The sequence below is a fragment of the Leptonychotes weddellii genome, chromosome 1 (assembly GCF_054177405.1).
Source record: "Leptonychotes weddellii isolate Sample4059 chromosome 1, ASM5417740v2, whole genome shotgun sequence".
NCBI classification, from domain to species: Eukaryota; Metazoa; Chordata; class Mammalia; order Carnivora; family Phocidae; genus Leptonychotes; species Leptonychotes weddellii.
The window spans coordinates 46,883,444-46,905,299 of NC_138369.1; the positions used below are offsets into that span (position 1 = coordinate 46,883,444).

At 45.3% G+C, this 21,856-nt stretch overlaps 1 protein-coding gene across 1 annotated transcript in view; it reads left to right on the plus strand.

Moving 5' to 3' along the window:
- The first annotated feature begins 8,350 nt into the window (after positions 1-8,350).
- Positions 8,351-21,856, plus strand: part of RBSN (rabenosyn, RAB effector) — a 26,436-nt gene continuing 12,930 nt past the window's right edge. Inside the window, exons 1-6 of the mRNA XM_081812857.1 lie at positions 8,351-8,508; positions 10,664-10,984; positions 15,086-15,223; positions 19,426-19,526; positions 20,455-20,500; positions 20,822-20,983. Of these exons, the coding sequence (XP_081668983.1) occupies positions 10,837-10,984; positions 15,086-15,223; positions 19,426-19,526; positions 20,455-20,500; positions 20,822-20,983 (595 nt within the window). The 5' untranslated portion in view covers positions 8,351-8,508; positions 10,664-10,836. The remainder of the gene's footprint in view (positions 8,509-10,663; positions 10,985-15,085; positions 15,224-19,425; positions 19,527-20,454; positions 20,501-20,821; positions 20,984-21,856) is intronic.

Sequence of the window (21,856 nt, forward strand, 5' to 3'; positions counted from 1 at the left end):
GATGAGTCCGAGGGGCACAGGGGCCCAGGTCAGGTAGGGCCCTTTGGACCATTGTGAGGACTTTGGTGGGAGCCCCAGGAGGGTGCTGAGCAGAGAAGGGATGTGACTTTGGTCCAGTATGACCCCCTCCCCCCATCTGCATGGGGAGCAGATGCTGTAGGGGTGGGTGGGGTGAGAGCAGAGACAGGGGCATCCAGGAGGAGGCTACTGCAGTCATCCAGGTGAGAGATGCTTGGGTGGTGGCAAAGTGGGCAGAAGTGGGCATATTCTAGATCCATTTCAGAGTAAAAGCTCTCAGGATTTGCTGATGGATTAGAAGCGGAGGGTGAGAGAAAGAGAGGGGTCAAAGATGACCTCAAGGTTTTTGACCGGAGCACCTGGCTGAACAGAGGCACCATTTACTGTAATGAAAGGGCTGTGGAAAGAGCAGGTTTGGGCTGGTGTCCCCGAGAGAAAAGAACCCATGAGCTCTGTTGAAGGCAGAAGGCCAGTCCAGAACATGGCTGTGCATGATGCCATCGGATGCCATCTGATGTCAGCTGCTCAGTCGAGCCCCTGCAAGAGAAAGGGGCCTCAAATTCAGCAGTGCAGGTGCTTGATGGGGGAATTGACTCTCCCACCCCACAGTGCTGGGGTCCTCACCTTCCTCTGCTGGACTGTAGGAGGGAGCCTCAGAAGGCCTCGGACAGGAACCAGCAGAACTACCTTGGCGATGAAAACCTGCGTTGCCTGCACGGCTCTCACGTGGTCCCGTGGCGCCCCCTGGTGGCTGGATCGGCTCCTCACAGCCCTCTGCTTACCCTACTGCAGAGCCCTCCACTTTCAGCTCCCCTTCCCAGAGGCAACTACTGTTGGATATGTGCTTGCAGCTGATACTTGTCAAGAGTTCAGTATGTGCCAAGCACACTTGGCATTTTGCCCTCTGCATCTCTTCTCAGTACAGAAGCCAGAGACCAGATCCTGTCCTTCCCCTACTCCAAACATTTCCCTGGCCCCCACCTCGCAATAGCCATGACCTGCCCTCTCCCCTTGAGCTCTGGGAACGAATTCCTCTAAGTCTCTCCCTCATGCCTTCTGTTCCAGCCGTGTTGGCCTCATTACTTTTTTTTTTTTTTTAAGATTTTATTTTATTTATTTGAGAGAGAGAATGAGAGAGAGTAAGCACATGAGAGGGGGGAGGGTCAGAGGGAGAAGCAGACTCCCTGCCGAGCAGGGAGCCCGATGCGGGACTCGATCCAGGGACTCCAGGATCATGACCTGAGCCGAAGGCAGTCGCTTAACCAACTGAGCCACCCAGGCGCCCGCCTCATTACTTTTTTAAAACTGTGGTAAAATACACATAGTATTTATCATTTTAACCATTTATAAGTGTACAATTCAGTGGCATTAAATACATTCACAATGCAGTGTAACTAGCACCACTATCTATACCCAAAACCTTCGCATCATCCCCAATAAGAGCTCCATACCCATGAAACAGCAACCTCCCCCACCTCCCCCCAGCCCCTGATAACCTCTGTTCAACTTTCCGTCTCGACGAACTTGCTTTTTCTAGGGAGTCTCATATAAATGGAACCATACAGTTTTTGTCCTTCTGCTCCGGCTATTTCACTAAGCATATCAGAAAATGTCCATCCATGTTGTAGCATATGCCAAAATTTCATTTCTTTTTATGGCTGGATAATATTCCACTGTATGGATAGAGCACATTTTTTTTTATCCATTCATCTGTTGATGGGCACTCGGGTTGTTCCCACCCTATGGCTGTTGTGAATGGTGCTGCTATGAACATGGGTGTTGGCCTTATTTCTTTTTCTTCAATCTACCAGGCACACCCCTGCCTTGAGGACTTTGCACTGGCTGTTCCTTCTGCATGCAATGCTCTTCCTTAAGAGATGCACGCGGCTCATTCCTCACTGCCCTCAGATCTTTGTTCAAATGGTGCCTTCTTCGTGATACCTGCTCTGATCACCCTACTAAATACTCCGACCTGGCACTCACCACCCTCTCTACTGAACGTTTTCTTTTTTCTATAGCACTTATTACTTTCTAACATACTATATAATGCAATTATTTACTATATCTATTGTGTAGTGTCTGTGTTTCTCCACGAGAATGTCAGCTCCATGAGGGCAAGAATTACTGTCCATTTGGTTTATCCCAGGCTTCCATGTAGGCAGGTGCTTAATACAGAGTTTGTTGAATGAATTTAAAATTGCAAGTGTAAGCCAACTGCTGAGTTATACATTTTAAACTGTAGTCACAGTCTAATGTGTTAGATGTTCTACACGCCAGACTCTCTTAAATGCCCCCAAATACTTAAAATACCATATATACATGGATTATTTCAAATCTTGGTTGGAATTGGGATAACTTCTCAACCGGCCAAGCATACAGATCTCTGGAGATTGAGGTCAGAAGAATGAGATTTGAAGCTGCACATAAGCAGTGTGATTTTTCTCTTGACCGGAGGACTGTGCTGAGGCTTCCCCCTCAACCCTGGGCCCGGGACTCCTGTGTGGGTTGTGGGCAGCACAGTAGAGGGATTGGGTGGGAGCAGACATCTAGTCCCTGCCCCACTCACCAAGTGCAGGGCGTGAGTGCAGGCACAGGGCACATCTGTTGAAGGGGGGGGGGGCTCTCTCCCATTTACCAAAGGCCTCTACGGCTGGTGGTGGCCCTACTTTGTCAAAGGAGACGCCAGCGCTCAACCTATAGACTGGGTGGCCTTGCAGCTCACGTGCCCTCAAGCCAAGAGATCCACATGGACCTTCCTTTTCAGGTCTGTGAGGGTGCCACTGCCCACCCCCCACTTCCCTTGAATCCATGAACGTAGTGACTACTTGATTCTCTTTTGCATTCCCATCTGGCAGGGCCGTGACTCTCAGAGATGTTTCCATGACACCAGACTGGATCCTCACACCTCCTATGGTACTGCCTGACTCAGCTTGACACAACTGCCAAGGCATTTGAATGACAGCTCCCCCCTCTTTTTCTTTATTTAACAAACATTTCCATGGTCCTTCCTATGTGCCAGGCACTGTTCTTTTTTTTTTTTTTAAAGATTTTATTTATTTATTTGACAGAGAGAGAGAGAGTGAGAGCAGGAACACAAGCAGGGGGAGTGGGTGAGGGAGAAGCAGGCTTCCCGCCGAGCAGGGAGCCCGATGTGGGGCTCGACCCCAGGACCCTGGGATCATGACCTGAACTGAAGGCAGACGCTTAACGACTGAGCCACCCAGGCGCCCCGCCAGGCACTGTTCTAGCACTTTCCAAATAGTAACCGATTCCTCCAACCTAGGAGCGAGATACTATTATCCCAGTTCACTGATGAGGAAACTAGAGCTCAGAGAATTTAAGTGGCCTTCCTGGGATCACATAGCTACGGGGGCAGGGATTAAAACCTGGAGTCTGTTGGGGCGCCTGGGTGGCTCAGTTGGTTAAGCGACTGCCTTCGGCTCAGGTCATGATCCTGGAGTCCCGGGATCGAGTCCCGCATCGGGCTCCCTGCTCGGCGGGGAGTCTGCTTCTCCCTCTGACCCTCCCCTGTCTCATGCTCTCTCTCTCTCATTCCTCTCTCAAATAAATAAATAAAGTCTTTAAAAAAAAAAAACAAAAAAACCTGGAGTTTGTGCTTATAACCACATTGCTTTGCTACCACTTAACTTTTTTCTTCTTCTTCTTTTCTCCCTTTTTCCCTACTTGCTTCCCTTACTTCCTTCCCTTGTTCTCTTTTTGTTCCTCCATTCTCTGCTTCCCCCCCCCGCCCCCTTACTGACCCTGAGCAGGTGCCACCGAGTTCCCGTGGACACTGCCCAAGCCAGCACACCCTCCGCCAGTGCTTCAGACCAGGCCCTGCCTCCCACGGCCCTGCCAGTTCTCACCCCGTCTCCCTGTGCCGGTGGACGGGGCGTACCCGCCTGTACGGCCTCCCCCTGCCTGCTCACCACCACAGTGGCAGTTGGCAGAGGCCCGCGGAACTGGGGCCTGGGCCAGCCTGGAGGGAAGCCAGATCTTTGGGGAGTTGCATGACGTGCTGCCCACTTTCCCCTGACGTACGCTTACAGCATCATGATTTCCCTTTCCTGCTCAGGGGTTCGATGTGATGCCAAGATGCCTCGTGTGGGTAGACTTTGACGATAAGGGTCCAGAAAGAGAGAGACAGGAGACAGCTAGAGAGAGAGAACCATAAGGTGGAAGGCAAAGGTGAAGAGTTCCAGATTCCACCCTTAGAAGCAGCCCCCTATGGTGTTGGGAACAACGCTCTAAGCGCAAATGAACTTTTCTAAGTTGCTCAAAGGACACATGTTCTTCCCCATGGTCATGCCTTTGCATACGCTGTTCTCCTAGCCTGGAAGGCTCTTCATGATCATCTTTCCCTGGGGGCTCTGCTCACGTGTTGCTGCCTCTGGGAACCCTCCCTGAATTCCCACGGGGTATTTCATCAGCCTCCCCTTTGATGCCAGAGCATCTGAACACATGTGCACACTTCTCTTTCTCTTTCTCTCTCTCTCTACACACATATATATGTGTATATATATGTATATTTTTAAACTAACTGCTGTATGAGTGTTTGTATCCTCTGCCAGCTACGGCCTCCTCCCAGACTGAGAGACCATCCTGCCTTATTCTCCTCACATCCTCTATCTCTATGCCTGGTCTGTGGTTGGTGCCTGGAACATGCCGAGAGATGCAGGAAGCCTCAGAGACCAGGCCTTCGCAGAGGAAGAAAAAGTGGAGGTTGTCACCTAATCTCTCTGTGCCTCAGATTCCTCACTTTATTTTATATTTTAAAAAGATTTTATTTATTTGTCAGAGACAGAGAGCGCACACAAGCAGGCGGAGAGGTAGGCAGAGGGAGAGGGAGAAGCAGGCTCCCCGCTGAGCAAGGAGCCCAATTCGGGGCTCAATCCCAGGACCTGGGGATCATGACCTGAGCTGAAGGCAGACGCCTAACCGACTGAGCCACCCAGATGTGCCAGATTCCTCACTTTAAAAATAGGAATGATATTAATTGGTACCACATAGAATTGTATGAGAATTAAACAAGTCCCTGCACATAAAGCACATGTAACAATGACTGGCACATGTGAATCACTCAGTAAACATTAGCCACTGTTATTATAGAAATGGAAATAGTAATAGAGTTACCCAAAGGATTTATTTATTTATTTAATCAGAGAGAGAATGAGCACAGGCAGGGGGAACGGCGGGCAGAGGCAGAAGAAGAGGGAGAAGCAGGCTCCCCATGGAACAGGGAGCCCGATGCAGGTCTCTATCCCAGGACCCCGGGATCATGACCTGAGCTGAAGGCAGATGCTTAACCAACTGAGCCACCCAGGTACCCTTACCCAAAGGATTTCAATAATGAAAATGGTTTTGATAAAGTGTAAAGCATTACCATCCTCACCCTTAAAAATAGCAATAGAACAGCAGTGGCCGATCCATCATGATTTACAGAATTAATTCACAAGCTAGCTGCAGGTCACATTGCCACTGCTTTTCTGAGCAAGTGAAATGATGAATGTGACACTGGCTTTTGTAAATGGTAGAACAAGCGGCAAAATCATAATGGTTTAATAAGAGATCCATCACCTGACACCAAACATAGTCTTGCCTGTAAGAGCGGCCTGTCCTGGAACTTATCTGGTCCCAGACACTTACACCCCACACCTTGGGGTGTTTTCACTCCCCAAGTCCTGGCTACCAGGACCTAAGACAGAGGCCAGCGACAGAGAGGCAGAGCTTGGTCTCCTGTTTTACTTCTGAGAGGTTGGCAAGGTCCCTTCCCTGTCTGTGCCAATGCACAAAGGGATACCACTGTCCATTCCTGCCAACCCTATAAAGTTCAAAAAATTGGTCATCAGGTTGAAAAAAGTAGCAGAGCTTGCAAGTCTTTGGAACTAATTTTATCGGTACAGGTGAAGAAACTGAGGCCAAGAGAGGGAAGGGAACTGTTCAAAGTCACAAAGTAAGGTGTGGCCAGGGCTAGAACCCAGGCCTCTAGACCCCTAGCTCCCTGCCTTTTCACTGGGCACTGCCTTCCACTCAATGCTTTCCCTACTGGGAGCCCTGTGTCCTTAAATGGAAGGTGCTGGAGGCCCAGTGCTAATCGCAGAAGCAGTGCTCTTGTCCAGAGCCAAAGCTAGTGTTAAAGGCGTACACACATACACACACACTCACTGCCACATACACATACCTCACTCAATATTCATAACCCCACAAAGTGGAAACTATTATTTACTTTTAAAAAAATATATTTTATTTATTTATTTGACAGAGAGAGAGAGAGAGCACAAGCACGGGGAGCAGCAGGCAGAAGGAGAAGCAGGCTCCCCATGGAGCAGAGAGCCCGATGTGGGACTCGATCCCAGGATCCCGGGATCATGACCTGAGCCGAAGGCAGACGCTTAACCGACTGAGCCTCCACCCAGGTGCCCCAGAAACTATTTTTTGTGTCGCATTTTACAGATGGTGCTACCAGGAGGCAAAGGAGTCAAGTAACACTCCTGGAACGTGAACTGAGGTCACCTTCTGATCCAAAAGCTCAGGATCTCCCCATCATGCTCTGCAGCTCTTCTTCTGGAGCCCAGGACATTGCTGGATGCCAGCCCTTGGGCAGGGCACAAAGCAAATGGCTTCCCAGGACTGGGATGAAGTTTTGTGCCTATCTACCCTGTGTTGACCAGCACAATGCAGAGCACAGAGTAGGTGCTGAGTGACCATCCTCTATTTTTTTTTAATTGAGGTATAATCGACATATATGTCATTATATATACATTATATATTATATACATTTCATGTACAACAAAATGATTTGAGTTTGCATATATTGTAAAATGATCATCACAATAAGTCTATTTAACAAATTCACCATATACAGTTACAAAATATTTTTTCTTGTGATGAGAACTGTTAAGATCTACTCTTTTTTAGCAAATTTCAAATATGCAATACAGTATTATTAGCTATAGTTACCAAGCTGTACATTACATCCCCATGATTTATTTTATAACCTGAAGTTTGTACCTTTCAACTCCCTTCACCCATTTCACCCGCCCCCCCACACTTCTGACAACCACCAATTTGTTCGCTATCTATGAGCTTGGTTTTTGTTTTTGTGTTTTTTAGATTCTACATATAAGTGAGGTCATACGGTATTTGTCTTTCTCTGACTTATTTAACTTAGCATAATGCCTTCAAGGTCTATCCATGTTGTTGCAAATGGCAAGCTTTTAGTCTTTTTTTTTTTGTGGCTGCATAATATTCCATATATCCTTTATTCATCCATGGATGGACGTTTAGGTTGTTTCCATATCTCGGCTATTGTAAATAATACTGCAAAGAACATGGTGGGAATGGTGATGGTGGTGCATATACCTTTTCAAGTTAGTGCTTTCACTTTACTTGGCTAAATATCCAGAAGTGGAATTGCTGGATGGGAGGGTAGTTCCATTTTTAATTTTTCAAGGACTCCCCACACTCTTTTCCATAGTGGCTGCATCAATTTGCTTTCCTACCCACAGTGCACAAGGGTTCACTTTTCTCTATATCCTCGCCAACATGTCATTTCTTGTCTTTTCTTTTTCTTTTTTTTAAAGATTTTATTTACTTATTTGACAGAGAGAGACAGCGAGAGAGGGAACACAAGCAGGGGGAGCGGGAGAGGGAGAAGCAGGAGAAGCAGGCTTCCCGCTGAGCAGGGAGCCAGATGCGGGGCTCCATCCCAGGAGCCCGGGACCATGACCTGAGCCGAAGGCAGACACTTAACGACTGAGCCATCCAGGCGCCCCCGCCCCTCTTGTCTTTTCAATAAGAGCTATTCTAACAGGTGTCAGGTGATAGCTCATTGCGGTTTTGATTTGCATTTGAAAATGCCACAGGTTTCCCACAGATTCGACCATGCCAGATACCCTCGGGATGGATACTCCACGTCTAACGTGGTTCTATTCTGGCTCTTTCCACATCCCCCAAGTCTCCTGAATATTCCTTTTATCTCTAGCTCTCAGGAACTTTAAATCGACCCAAATTTATTCAGAACAGCAGTTGGGAGTCGGGGAGGAAGTGTTAAACATCCCCCCACCTCCGCCCCCTCATCCATCGCACACGTTGGCCAAAAGCGAAAGAATCTCAGGTTTTAGTTTTCCCACCTCTACAACGGAGAAGAGAGCTAGGGTCTGACCTTAACGCGTTGCTGGTAAGCACCTGGGACTGGAAAATCTTGGAAGATTACCGAGTCCCACCCCGTTGGTTCTTACAGCGCCTGCGCAGAAGCCGCGGGCCGCCTTGCACTGTTGGAACCCGCCTTGGCCCCTTCGCGCCCTCGGAGATTCGGCGCTCGACAGGCGTCTGTCAGCCTGTCTTCCGGTTTCGGTGCCGCGCAGGCGCGCCTGCCGAGCGTCGAGCAGCCGATGGAGATGGCGGCTGCTGCTGAGTGAGGGACTGCAAAGGCCCAGAGCCCGGGCGGGAGGACCCGCCGGGCCTGCGTGCCAGTGGGAGCGCGGCCGGGTACAGAGGGCCGGGCAGGGCCTGAGGGGTGGGAGCACGGCTCCCCTGAGGAACAGAGACGGGCGGGCCGTGCGGGTGTGGGATGTGTGTGGTTGTGGTGGGTGTGACGTGCGTGGTGGGAGATGTGGCTTTCGGGCCGCGAGTTTCGCCTGTGTGTGCTTGCGACGATTGGGCTCTGGTTGTGTGGTTAGGCGGGGCGTGCATAGTTGTGTTTGGTTATGCGGCTGAGGGTGGGTGGGCGGTTGTCTCCCGAGTGCTTGTGTTTGGTTCCTTGGTTGTGTGAGCTTGAGGCGTTTGGGTCCCAGTTTGTGTGGAGTTCTTTGTAGTGTTTGGTGTGGCGTCTGTGCGATGTGTGAAGTTGTCATGCCTGCTCTGTAGGCTCGAGTGTTCATGTTGTGTGTGGTTATGCGACGTATACATAATCGTGTTGAATTATGTGGCGGGTGTTGTGTGCGGTCGAGGCGGTGATGAGTGCGACTGTGGGCTGTGTAGTGTATGCGGCATGTAGCCGGGTAGCATTCATGCTGGGTGTATAATTTGAGGATATGTAGGTTTTATGTTTATTTTTAACGTGGTGTAGGGTGTGAGGGGCTTGCATATGTTATGGTTGTGGGGTCTGTCTTGGTGGTTTGTAGTACATTTCTTTGGTTTGTGTTGTGTTGGTTATGTGATTTTAGAGTTCCTTCACGCATTCATTCATTCTTGAGGCTTTATTGCGTTTCTTCATGGGGATAAGGTGGTGGGAAAAACGCACATGGTCTCTGCCCTTACAGAACTTAGAGTCTTATGTACTTAGTTATTTTATGTATTTGTGATTATAAATTGATATAAGTGCCCTGAAGGAAGTGCAGGAGCTGTCCCATGGTAGAATGCCTCAATAAGGGGCATTTCCTTGAGGAAGTAAGGTTGGGTTGAGATGTGAAGGGCGTGCGTGTATGTGTGTGTGTGTGTAGTGTGTGTGTTTGATTTGTGGTTGTTAGGGTGAATGCATGGGAAGGAAGGGGGCTTTCAGAGTCAGGGCATCTGATGAACCACTAGCTGGGGTGGGAACTGGAGCTACTATTTCAGTGACTGGAAAAGGGACTGAGATCTGTGTGTATATAGTCATGGGGTTTCTTAGAGGAAAAAAAACAGGGTCCCGGTGTTTCATTTGTTTATTTTCTGGGTCACAGCTACCCTTCAGTTTTGAGGACCAGGCATTCCCTCTTCACAGGCCCTCTCATCAGCTCCATCCAAAGCTGAGGGTCATGTATTTCCCCTTACTCTTTCCTGTAGTTTGTGACCTCAGGATTTTGCGGAGAAATTTCTCCACTTTTGTGGAATGGTTTTGTCTGGATTCTCCCTATGACTGGGAGTTTTTCTGAGGTGACATTGGAAGTGACTTTGCAATGGCCCAGTAAAAGTGAAAATGTAACTTAATTAAGCCCTGAATTGTTTAAGCACCAAATCCTTTTGTTTTTGAAGCAGTGAGAACATTAGGCTTGCTGTTCAACTGTCATTTATTGGCTTATAAAATCTAGTAAACTCATTGTAGAGAAAATACTCTACAAATATAAAGCAAAAAGTAGATTTTTCTTTTTACCACTGGGTTTCTAATGCTCCTCTTTAGACTAAGGTTGGGATTTTTGTTTGGTTGGTGTTGGTTTTACTTTTGTTTGTTTTTTTAGGGCAGACACTATTTCTTTTTCTATTTGCATTTTTGTCATATGTGTAAGAGCTCAGTACATGTGGTTGGCTAAATGACCAGGGTGAAGAGTCAAAAATTTCTGTATGTTGGTAAGTACTTCAGACATTTCCCCAGTGGCTAAAATGGCATACAGATTATGAAGTTGGACCAGTTGGAGTGAATGTTAGAGAACTGCCTTGGTATTGTTTGCTTTTGAAGTTGAATTTTCTTATCTTCAGGAATCTGTGCTCCCTACTTCATTGAGTTGCCATTGTCCAGTGATGTTCTCAAATCTAAAGGTTTTGTGTTTTGGTGTAAGGATTTGAGAAAGCAGTTTTGTGTTTTCAAACTTGTACTGAACACCTGAACACACATTAAGAAATCTTGTTGAACTGTGAAAAGAACAAAGAAAACTCTCAATTGCTGCTAATTAGCCTGAATGGGCTTTTTTTTTCTTCTCCCTCTCCTCCCCCCTCTTTCCTGTTTCAGAGCTTCTCCTACTCCAAAGAGGAAACCTCATCCAGGGCCATGATACCACTTCTCCATCATCTGTGTGCTGCTTGGTTAAGCTAATGCTGTGAGAGCCCTGGTCCCTTGTGGAGGAATCAAGCTGACTGTTGGCATGAGGCCCCTGTCTTGCAGGGGTTGAAAGGGACACTGCAATGGCTTCTCTGGATGACCCTGGGGAAGTGAGGGAGGGCTTCCTTTGCCCTTTGTGCCTGAAGAACCTGCAGTCTTTCTATCAGCTTCAGTCACATTATGAGGAAGAGCACTCTGGGGAAGACCGTGATGTCAAAGGGCAAATTAAAAGTAAGAGGCAAGAATTTTTTGCTTACCCTATTCTGTCAGTGGGAGCGTTAACTCATGGGATGGTTTCATTAACTTCTATGATGCCACCAGAACATCAGTGATAAACAATAGAAAATTAATAATAATAGCGGTGAACATATATGAACATGTATCTTATGCTTACCATGTGCCAGGCATTGTTCAAAGTCTTCCCATGATTGAACTTCATTTAATTCTCACAATAACTATTGGACTGTGAGACCCACTTTACTCATGAGGGTACTAGTCACAGAGAAATTAGATAAGTTGCCTGAAATCACATAGTGAGGCAGGGCCTGGCTTTGAACTTAGTAAATGTAAGTCTTATGCTTTGCTGTCTCTTGCTACACTGAATTATCTAATTGCCAGCCTGTAAGAATTTGGAGTGGAACTCCTTTCCTTTTTCTCTGAAAGTGGAGGCACATTGTACACCCATTTCCCTGTCACAAATTCAAGCCTTCTGCCATTCTTCCTTCTTCACTTATCCCTTGTCCTCTACAGGCCAGAAAAAGGAAGGTCGTAGTTGAAAAGCAAGGAGAAACAACCCAAAAAGTTAAACATGGTTTTTGAGCTTCCCAGGCCTCAGGTCATAGAGAGTTGCAGAAAGATTTTTTCAAAGCAATTTTAACTATACATAGTGTTCATTTCCGGTCCTCCTAAATATGATGCCACTACTCTGGAACTCACTTTCACCTGCTTCTCCCAACTGGCAGCATTTCTGAAGGCAGTGAGATTAAAAAGGTCTAGATGTGTATTCACAATTCTGTGTTGGATGAGAGAGAAGGGGAGGATCGTGTATTTCTAAGTGGAATTTGGCCTCCACACGTGAGTCACGTGCCCCCTGTAATCATATAGTCCCACTCCATGTCTCACTTTTCAGTTCAGAAAAAATTGTTGAAATCATTAACATTTATAACCTCTGTCCAGAAACATGACAAAGTCAAATATTTTCAAAATCCTGAGGGCTGTGATAAATGAGGCTGGAGGAGAGCTGTAACTATTAGAAAGCCTCCCCCAAAATGTACATTTTATAGTTTTCAGAGTTCTCGCATAAATATTATTTCTTTTGATTCTCATAGCAACTCTGCAAGAAAGTGGTTGGTTTCATTCTGCAGAGAAAAAGTGAAGCTCAGAGATGTTGAGTGACTTATCCAAGGTCGCATAGGAATTGACAGAACTAGGCCTTGACCCCAGGTCTTCTGTCACCTCTGAGTCTAGTGCTGCTCTTTCCACTTGGTATCACTGATGATACCAGACCCTGTGTTGCAATCACAGTTTGTCCTGCAGCTAGAATGCAAACAAACGGATCGTCTAGGTTTCCTTGGACAGTTGAAGGGCCGCCGTGATTTTTAATGAGCGTCTAGCCTGAGTGTCAGCTGAACTGAGTCATATACTGTGATGTCACTAAGACTTTGATGCTAGTGGGTACAGAGGTTAGACAATGTCTTCAGCTTCCTGTGGTGACCTATTTATTAGAGGACAAATGTTTAAGGTTACTTAGGGAATAATAGATGTGGGAATCCACTTAAAGAATAATAGAACAGAAATTTTATGAGTTGTGAAAAACACTTGAAAGAATTCTCTTGTGTTTTTCTAGAAAGAACTAAGAAATTGAGAACGAAGGAAGAACTAAGAAATTGAGTTAAGCATTCCTTTAGTCTCATGATCATTTGTTTAGTCAGGAAGGAAGTCCTGCTTGTGTGGGAGTTTTCTGTGATTTAGAATCAGGAAAGTTTTAAAGATTGACATCAAAGATTTTTGAAAAGTCCTTCAAAAAGCAGGTCATGTCTTTATTTGGTCTTTCGGTTCTTAGAAATTTTATGACATTGCTGGTTTTGCCAAGTGAAATGTTAAAACCAAAAGAACAAACCTTGGTGTCAGGTTTTGGAGGTAGTTTAAGAAAGAAAATATAAATTTGTCATTAGTAGAAGTTGATCAGTGAGTTTGGGCCCCAGCCCTGGTTCAGCTTCAGTTTAGCACTTGTACAGTAAGTGTAAGAAAAGGTGGTTGAGGGCGCCTGGGTGGCTCAGTTGGTTGGGCGGCTGCCTTCGGCTCAGGTCATGATCCTGGAGTCCCGGGATCGGGTCCCGCGTCGGGCTCCCTGCTCGGCGGGGAGTCTGCTTCTCCCTCTGACCCTCCCCCCTCTCATGCTCTATCTCATTCTCTCTCTCAAATAAATAAATAAAATCTTTAAAAAAAAAAAAAAAAGGTGGTTGAAAATTAACCGTGGCTTTTGCTTTGTGTTTTTGTTGTTGTTGTTATTACTTTTTTTTTCTGCTTTGTGGTTTTAAAAACATATGGGATTGTTCTTAATTGACCCCCTCTTGAAGTGCTACACCTGGGAAGGTTGCCAGAGTGTTCTTCTGTCCTCCTAAAGTGGTTAAATGGCATGGACTGCCTGTTTAACCCGACACAGTTTAGTCTTGTTTGCAAAAATGAATTAGTGAGTGCCAACTCCAGTTTCCTGTTTGCTAACCCTTTGTTTACATCAGGCAGTTTTCTCTCCCATGTTGTTAAGAGAGATTACTTGAATGCATTTTAGACGGTGTCCTTTAGTTCTGGTGGACCTTATTTTTTCCAGTGGGAGAAAGCCATCTCAGAGTAGCCACTAGCTTGACTGTCTAACTGAGACATATCTATGAGTATAACAGTTCCCCCTCTGCCTGCCAGCCCCTCCATATCTGCATTTCCCTAGGTTTTTGTAAAGCTATGGTAGTGTTTTTAATGTTATTCAGGTGACAGAGCACTTAAAAATTGCGGGAACTCCATGAAGTATTGATCTATTAAATCTAGAAGAATTGTATTTTGTATTAAATCTGATATTTTCGGGGCGCCTGGGTGGCTCAGTCGTTAAACGTCTGCCTTCAGCTCAGGTGATGATCTCAGGGTCCTGGAATTGAGTCCCGCATCGGGCTCCCTGCTCAGTGGGGAGTCTGCTTCTCCCTCTCCCTCTGTTGCTCCCCCTGCTTGTGCTCACTCTCTGTCAAATAAATAAATAAAATCTTTAAAAAAATAAATAAAAATAAATCTCATATTTTCTACTAGATTCTAGGGGCAGAAAGGGATAATTACCCAAAATTTAAGAACCTTGATGAGAGCAACATAGGATCAAGAATTTTTTCCCACACAAGTTGACTGCTGTCCCTTTTTAACAAACAGCAGGTCCTCTCTCCTCAGTACAGGGAGCAAAACCCTGTTCTGCAGATGCTTAGTTTTTTAATTTTTTATAAATTTTTTTTTATTTTAAAGATTTTATTTATTTATTTGACAGAGACAGACACAGCGAGAGAGGGAACACAAGCAGGGGGAGTGGGAGAGGGAGAAGCAGGCCTCCTGCTGAGGAGGGAGCCCGATGCGGGGCTTGATCCCAGGACCCTGGGATCATGACCTGAGCAGAAGGCAGACACTTAACGACTGAGCCACCCAGGCGCCCCTGTAGAATTTAATTTTTTTTTTTTTAAAGATTTCATTTATTTATTTGAGAGAGAGAATGAGATAGAGAGAGCATGAGACAGGGGAGGGTCAGAGGGAGAAGCAGACTCCCTGCCGAACAGGGAGCCTGATGCGGGACTCGATCCCGGGACTCCAGGATCATGACCTGAGCCGAAGGCAGTCGCTTAACCAACTGAGCCACCCAGGCGCCCAGAATTTAATTTTTAAAAAACTTTATTTTAATTAAGATATAGTTTACACATAAGTTTTTATGTTTGCAATTTAGTGAGTTTTGAAAAATGTATATACCCATGTAACCACCTCCCCAGTTAAGGTCTAGAAAAAAACATTTCCATTGCCTTGGCCTCCTCATTGAATTTCATTTTATACTTTAATTGGGCTCTTAAATTTGGCAATGAATAGTAATTTAGCTGTATATTGGCTATATAAACCAACTTACTGCTAATATGAGTGAATGAATGCTCTGTGGTATTTGTAATACAGTGGTTGTGGACTCATTATTACAATTTATTTGGGATCCAAAATTTTTTAAAGCATAGTCATTTTATCAGCTCTTGTGTTTTGAGATTTCCTTTGACTTTTTACTAGATGTTTATGGATCGATTTATGGTATTTGTTTCATTTTTTAAGGTCTTGTCCAGAAGGCTAAGAAAGCCAAGAACAGGCTGTTGAAACGAGAAGATGACCGAGCAGAATCAGGGACACAAGGATATGAGTCTTTCAGTTATGGAGGGGTCGACCCTTACATGTGGGAACCCCAGGAACTAGGTAAGAAGTTCTGTTCATTCATTCAGCAAGTGTTTGAACATCTATATGTACTTGGTGATGTTTTAAGAGTTAGCTGAGAAAAAGAAGTGGGGGTGGGGCACCTGGATGGCTTAGTCAGTTAAGTGTCCAACTCTTGGTTTCGGCTCAGGTCATGATCTCACACAGGCTCTGTGTCCAGGCTCTGTGCTCAGCGGGAGTTTGCTTGAAGATCCTCTCCCTCTGGCCCTCCCCCTAATCGCACGCTCACTCTGTCTCTCTAAAATAAATAAATAAACCTTTAAAAAGGAAAAAGTCAGCTGAGGAGACATCAGTAAACCAGAACGGTCTAAGCTTCTTATGGACCTTATGTCCCAGAGTGGAGCAAAAATGGATCAGAATGAACTGAGCATCTGCTTTGTGTTAGGCACTGCATTAAATGCTTTACATGTGTACTCATGTAATCCTCACTGCACTGGATGGGGACCTGCCCAGAGTCAAACAGCTAAGGAACTATAGAACTGAGGTAGGAATCCAGGTGTTTGACATCAGCCCAGGCAGAGACTCCATTGACTGGGCTGTCTCTTCTCATGTAGGATGTTACCTGCCTAGCAAGAGGCACTCATTGACTTATTTGTGCAACTGAATTTTCTGAAACACATAATTATGGTACCATCTACTGAGTTTCAAAATAATCATCTTGGGGTGCCTGGGTGGCTCAGTTGGTTAAGCGTCTGCCCTCGGCTCAGGTCATGATCTCAGGCTCCTGGGATCGAGTCCCACATTGGGCTCTCGGCTCAGCAGGGAGTCTGCTTCTCCCTGTTGCTCTCCCTCTGTGCTTCACCCCTCTCTCTCTCTCTCAAATAAATCAATAAAATCTTTTTTTTAAAAAAAACATCTTTGTGAGGTGATGAAAATGTTCTAAGATTTATTTTGGTGATGGTTGTACAACTCTGAACATGCTAAAAACCATGGAATTTGTATGCTTTAAATGGTGGATTGTATGTCTGTGAATAACATCTCAACAGAGCTGTTACCAAAAATGCCACATGATGTTGAACTAGCTAATTTTACATGTCCTTTAACTGTTGTATGATAACAAAACTTAATATATTTTCTGTCCATACAATGGATAAATAATGATTTCCTCCTAAGGCTTTATTATACTTTCATATTCATTATCTTTTGCATCTTTCACAAAAGCTTCATGAGGTGGAATAGGTCATGATGCTCATTCCCATTTACAGATGAGGAAACAGGCTCTAAGGAGGGAATTGATATTTACCCAGAGTCATCTACCATATTCTTTTTATAGGGCCACAATGGAATGTGTCTTTTTGAATGAGGACAATGTTAGAACTGCACTGTCTGATAGGATAGCCACTAACTATATGTGGCTATTTAAATTCAAATAAGTTAAAATTAAATAAAAGTAATTTCCTCAATCATACACTAGCCATATTTCAAGTGCTCAGTCTACACCTGTGGCTAGTGGCTACCATATTGGAGAGTGGAAACATTTTCATCATGGTAGGAGAAAATGGCTTTAAAAATAACACTATAGGAATGCCTGGGTGGCTCAGTTGGTTAAGCGTCTGCCTTCAGCTCAGGTCATGATCCCAGGGCCCTGGGATGGAGTCCTGCATCAGGTTCCTTGCTCAGCGGGGAGCCTGCTTCTCCCTCTGCCTGCTGCTTCCCCTGCTTGTGCTCTCTCTATCTCTCTGACAAATAAATAAATAAAATATTAAAAAAATATAACACTGTATATGCGGTGCCGGGGTGGCTTAGTCGGTTAAGCATCTGCCTTTGATTCAGGTCATGATTGGCTCAGGTCATGATCTTGGGGTCCTGCGATCAAGCCCTGCATCAGGCTCTCTGCTCAGCGAGGAGTCTGCTTCTCCCTCTTCTTTTCACTCTGCGCTCTCTCTCTAATCAATCAATCTTTAAAAAATAAATAAAAAATAAAAATAACATAATGTAACATTGTTAATTACACTTTAGTAAAAAAAAATAATAAAATTTAAGAAATTTTCAAATCAGGGGCTCCTGGCTAGTTCAGTGGAAAGAGTGTGCGACTCGTGATCTCAGGATTGTGAGTTCGAGCCCTGTGTTGGGTATAGAGATTACTTAAAATTAAAAAAATTAAAAATTTCAAATCAATATGTTGTATACCTGAAACTAATAAAACGTGATAGTATACATACAGTAATGAGTTACATATGAAAGTCAATTTGAAACATGAAGGAGAAATTTCAGGCATGTGAATTCTTATTAGCTTTTTGATAGCCTGTTTCATGATTGCCAGTGTTAAATTATCAGAGCAATTTTCTGATTAACTTGCCGGTTTCAATAACTGGAGGAAGTCAGAGTTGTGGAAGGTCAAGTGAATGGCAAATTTTAAAAGTTAAGATCTGTGGTCACGCCCGGGTGCCTGGGTGGCTCAGTCGGTTAAGTGTCTGCCTTTGGTTCAGGTCATGATCCCGGCATCCTGGGATCGAGCCCCATGTCGGGCTCTCTGCTCAGCAGGAGTCTGCTTCTCCCTCTGCCTGCCGCTCTGTTTGTGCTCTCGCGCTTGCTCTTTCTCTCTCTCTCTCTCTGTCAAATAAATAAATAAATAAATAAAATCTTAAAAAAAGAGATCTATGGTCACGCCTAAGAATTTGAAACTAAAATTTAATTAGATGTTAGAGAGTATCGTTAGGGGAGAAAAGAGCAAGGATGGTGCAGAGTATAGTATGTGAGAAGCTCCAGGTGGGGCACAACTTATAAGTGAATAGGCCATGGTTGGGAAGAGGAAGTGGACTGTGTGCTGGGGGTGAGGGCAGCTGGGGTGGGTTGGTGTTTGGAAGAGGGGATATTTCAGATATGCTGAAACAACAAGCTACCATTTGGTTCCATTTATGTGAGAAGGTTTATCCTTGGATCTTTGCTGCTGGACCGATCAAGGAATCAGCTTAACTAGCTCTTCCAGTGACGTCCGTTAGCATGAACATTTTGGGGGCTTTTTGAGAAGGACTGTTTTTATTCTGATGAAAAACGATAGTGTACCAACTTTGGAAAGCACAGGAAAGTATGAGAGATTTTTAAAAGTCTCCCATATTACTGTCCTTTTTAACAAAAATTCATGTGCCAGATAGTGTTCTAAGGAGTTCATAAATTTTAACTTTTTAATCCTCCTAACAACCTTGTGGAGTAGGTACTACTGTTATCCCCATTTTGTAGAGGAGTACTCCCAAGTTACACAGACATTAAGGAACTTGTTCGAGGTCACACAGTGTGTGGCAGAATTGAAATTTGAGCACAGGCAGGCTCCAGTCCAGGCTCTCCTCCACCATACTCTGAGGTCTCTTGTATTGCTCTTTATGGCCTCCAAGGTAACTGTGGTTAACATTTTAGCAAATTTGTTTCCATTTGCTTGTCTTTGAATTCTTAGTAAGACTCTAAACTTGTTGAATTTCTACTTGTGTTTAAAACTCATTGAAGGGGCGCCTGGGTGGCTCAGTTGGTTGGGTGTCTCTCTTTGGATCGAGTCATGATTTGGGGGGTCCTGGGATCAAGCCCCATGTCGGGCTTCCTGCTTGGCGGGGAGCCTGCTTCTTCCTCTCTACCCACTTGTGCTCTCTCTCGCTATCTCTGTCTCTCTCTCTCAAATAAATGAAATCTTAAAAAAAAAATAAAATTCATTGAGGATGGGGCACCTGGGTGGCTCAGTCGGTTAAGCGTCCAACTCTTGTTTTCGGCTCAGGTGATGATCTCAGGGTCCTGGGATCGAGCCCTGTGTTGGGCTCGTGCTCAGCTCAGAGTCTGCTTGGGATTCTGTCTCCCTCTCCTTCTGTTCCTCCCCCACACTCGTGCTCTGTCTCTTTCTCAAATAAATAAATACAATCTTTTTTTTTTTTTAAAGATTTTATTTATTCATTTGACAGAGAGAGAGATAGCAAGAGCAGGAACATAAGCGGGGGAGTGGGAGAGGGAGAAGCAGGCTTCCTGCTGAGCAAGGAGCCTGATGCGGGGCTCGATCCCAGGACCCTGGGATCATGACCTGAGCTGAAGGCAGACGCTTAACGACTGAGCCATCCAGGTGCCCCAATAAATACAATCTTAAAACAATACAAGGTCATCTGTAAAAAAAATAAATAAATAAAATTCATTGAAGATAAGCAGCGAGGGAGAGGGGCTCTCTCAGAGAAACAACATGTCATTCATCTCCCCATTTCCTGTCCTAGGCGCTGTGAGAAGCCATCTTTCTGACTTCAAAAAACACCGAGCTGCCAGAATTGACCACTATGTTGTTGAAGTCAATAAATTAATAATCAGGTTAGAGAAGGTAAATTTTGTTGTTTTAAAACATTTTCTTTTCTGCAAGTATAAATTTTCTGGGGGAGAAAAAATTAGATTTCTGCAGTGTGTATTAGGTATGTTGTATATATTGGATGCTGGCAGAGAAACGCCCCACCTCGAGCTCACCTAAGAGGCGCAGAGGACATGGTAGATCGTTCTAGCCTGGACTGGTTTTACTGTAGGAGATGGCCCAGGTTGACAAACATGCCTCATATCCAGCTTTCCTTTTCCTTCCTCTGAAGCCCACTTGGCTGCTGGAAAACCTTTCTACTTTCAAATTATTTCCTCTTTTGGGTGTCCAAAGTAGAGTCATGCAGTGGGACATAGTGTGTGATATTCGATAACAAACAGAAGCTTGGGACAAGGTCTGAGGAGTACTCATCCAGGGCCAGCATTCAGTGTGGGAATATCTGGACTGGGCCTTCTTGTCCTGTGGTACCAGAGTGTGTCTTCACACCCACAATCATTCTGTTCTACTTTGACCCTAGAAATGCTTGTTGTGTATAACCTGGATTTTATGGTGGGCATGGTAGCAACTGCAGGTATAGTTCTTGATGTGTACTTTGTAGGGCAGAAATATGTGCCCGCTTTCATTGTCCAGGAGGACCGTGGAGAATCAGGAATTCCCCATTGCTTTCAGTAGCCACACCCACCACATCCTTGCCTACCTCTGGTTATTGCATAAATGGAGAACTGACGAGATTGGAATCGGGTCATGGGGAAGGGAGCTGCCTTCTAGATGCAAGCTAATACTCTGTCTAGTGTGAAGTTGCTTTTGTGACTTTGGGGGGTTGGGGATGACAGATGAGACTTGAGAAGTGAAGATGTGTGAATTCCTGCTTGATGCCTCTTGCCTGTGGAAAGTATGTACATCACCTGTTTAATTCCATTTGGCACTGTCTTCTCCTTATCAGCTCACTGCATTTGACAGAACGAATACCGAATCTGCTAAGATACGAGGTAACACTAGAATTTTGCTCACATTCATTCTATTTATCTTTCTCCCTGACCAAACCTCTTTTTAAAATGGCTAGCTTTGGGGCGCCTGGGTGGCTCAGTCATTAAGCGTCTCCCTTCGGCTCAGGTCATGATCCCGGGGTCCTGGGATCGAGCCCCGCATCGGGCTCCCTGCTCTGCGGGAAGCCTGCTTCTCCCTCTCCCCCTAATTGTGTTCCCTCTCTCGCTGTGTCTCTCTCTGTCAAATAAATAAATAAAGTCTTTAAATAAAATAAAATGGCTAGCTTTTCTGTTTGTTTGATTTTTGTTTTGTTCTCCCCAAAGCAATAGAAAAGTCTGTGGTGCCTTGGGTCAACGACCAAGATGTCCCTTTCTGTCCGGACTGTGGGAATAAGTTCAGCATCCGTAACCGTCGCCACCACTGCCGCCTCTGCGGGTCTATTATGTGCAAGAAGTGTATGGAGCTCATCAGCCTCCCTTTTGCAAGTAGGTAATGTGGAGGTGGGGCCCTAGCCCTGTTCTTCTTGTGACTGGCTTGTTTGCTGATCACTAGTGGGTGATTTTTGGAACGTTTTTGTTTAAGTGAATGTCCCATGGGATCTTCATCCATTCATTTATTGATTCCATGAAGCCTGCTATAGGCTAGGCACGATGCTAACTAGGGTCCGGGGATACAGTGGTGGATAACAAGGGCTGGCAAACTTTTTCTGTAAAAGATCAGATAGTAAATAGTTTAAGCTTTGTGGGCTACAGATGGTCTCTGTGACATTTCTTCTTCTTCTTTTTTTAAAGATTTTATTTATTTATTTGACAGAGAGAGACAGCGAGAGAGGGAACACAAGCAGGGGGAGTGGGAGAGGGAGAAGCAGGCTTCCTGCGGAGCAGGGAGTCCGACGCGGGGCTCGATCCCAGAACCCTGGGATCATGACCCGAGGCGAAGGCAGACGCCTAACAACTGAGCCACCCAGGCGCCCCAGAAAGGTTCTTTAAAAATGAGCAGGAGGCTAGTCCTTTCCTTTGAGATAAAAGTCACAGTTTATTGTCATATAGAGCAGACTGTAATATCATAATATGAGAGACATTGAGTGCTGGGGGGATCAAGAGCATGGATGCTCAGGTTTGGGAGGTGATGTTTGAGAAGAGCCTTAAAAGATAGCAAGGGGGGTGCCTGGGTGGCTCAGTTGGTTAAGCGACTGCCTTCGGCTCAGGTCATGATCCTGGAGTCCCGGGATCGAGTCCCGCATCGGGCTCCCTGCTCGGCGGGGAGTCTGCTTCTCCCTCTGACCCTCCTCCCTCTCATGCTCTCTGTCTCTCATTCTCTCTCTCTCAAATAAATAAATAAAATCTTTAAAAAAAAAA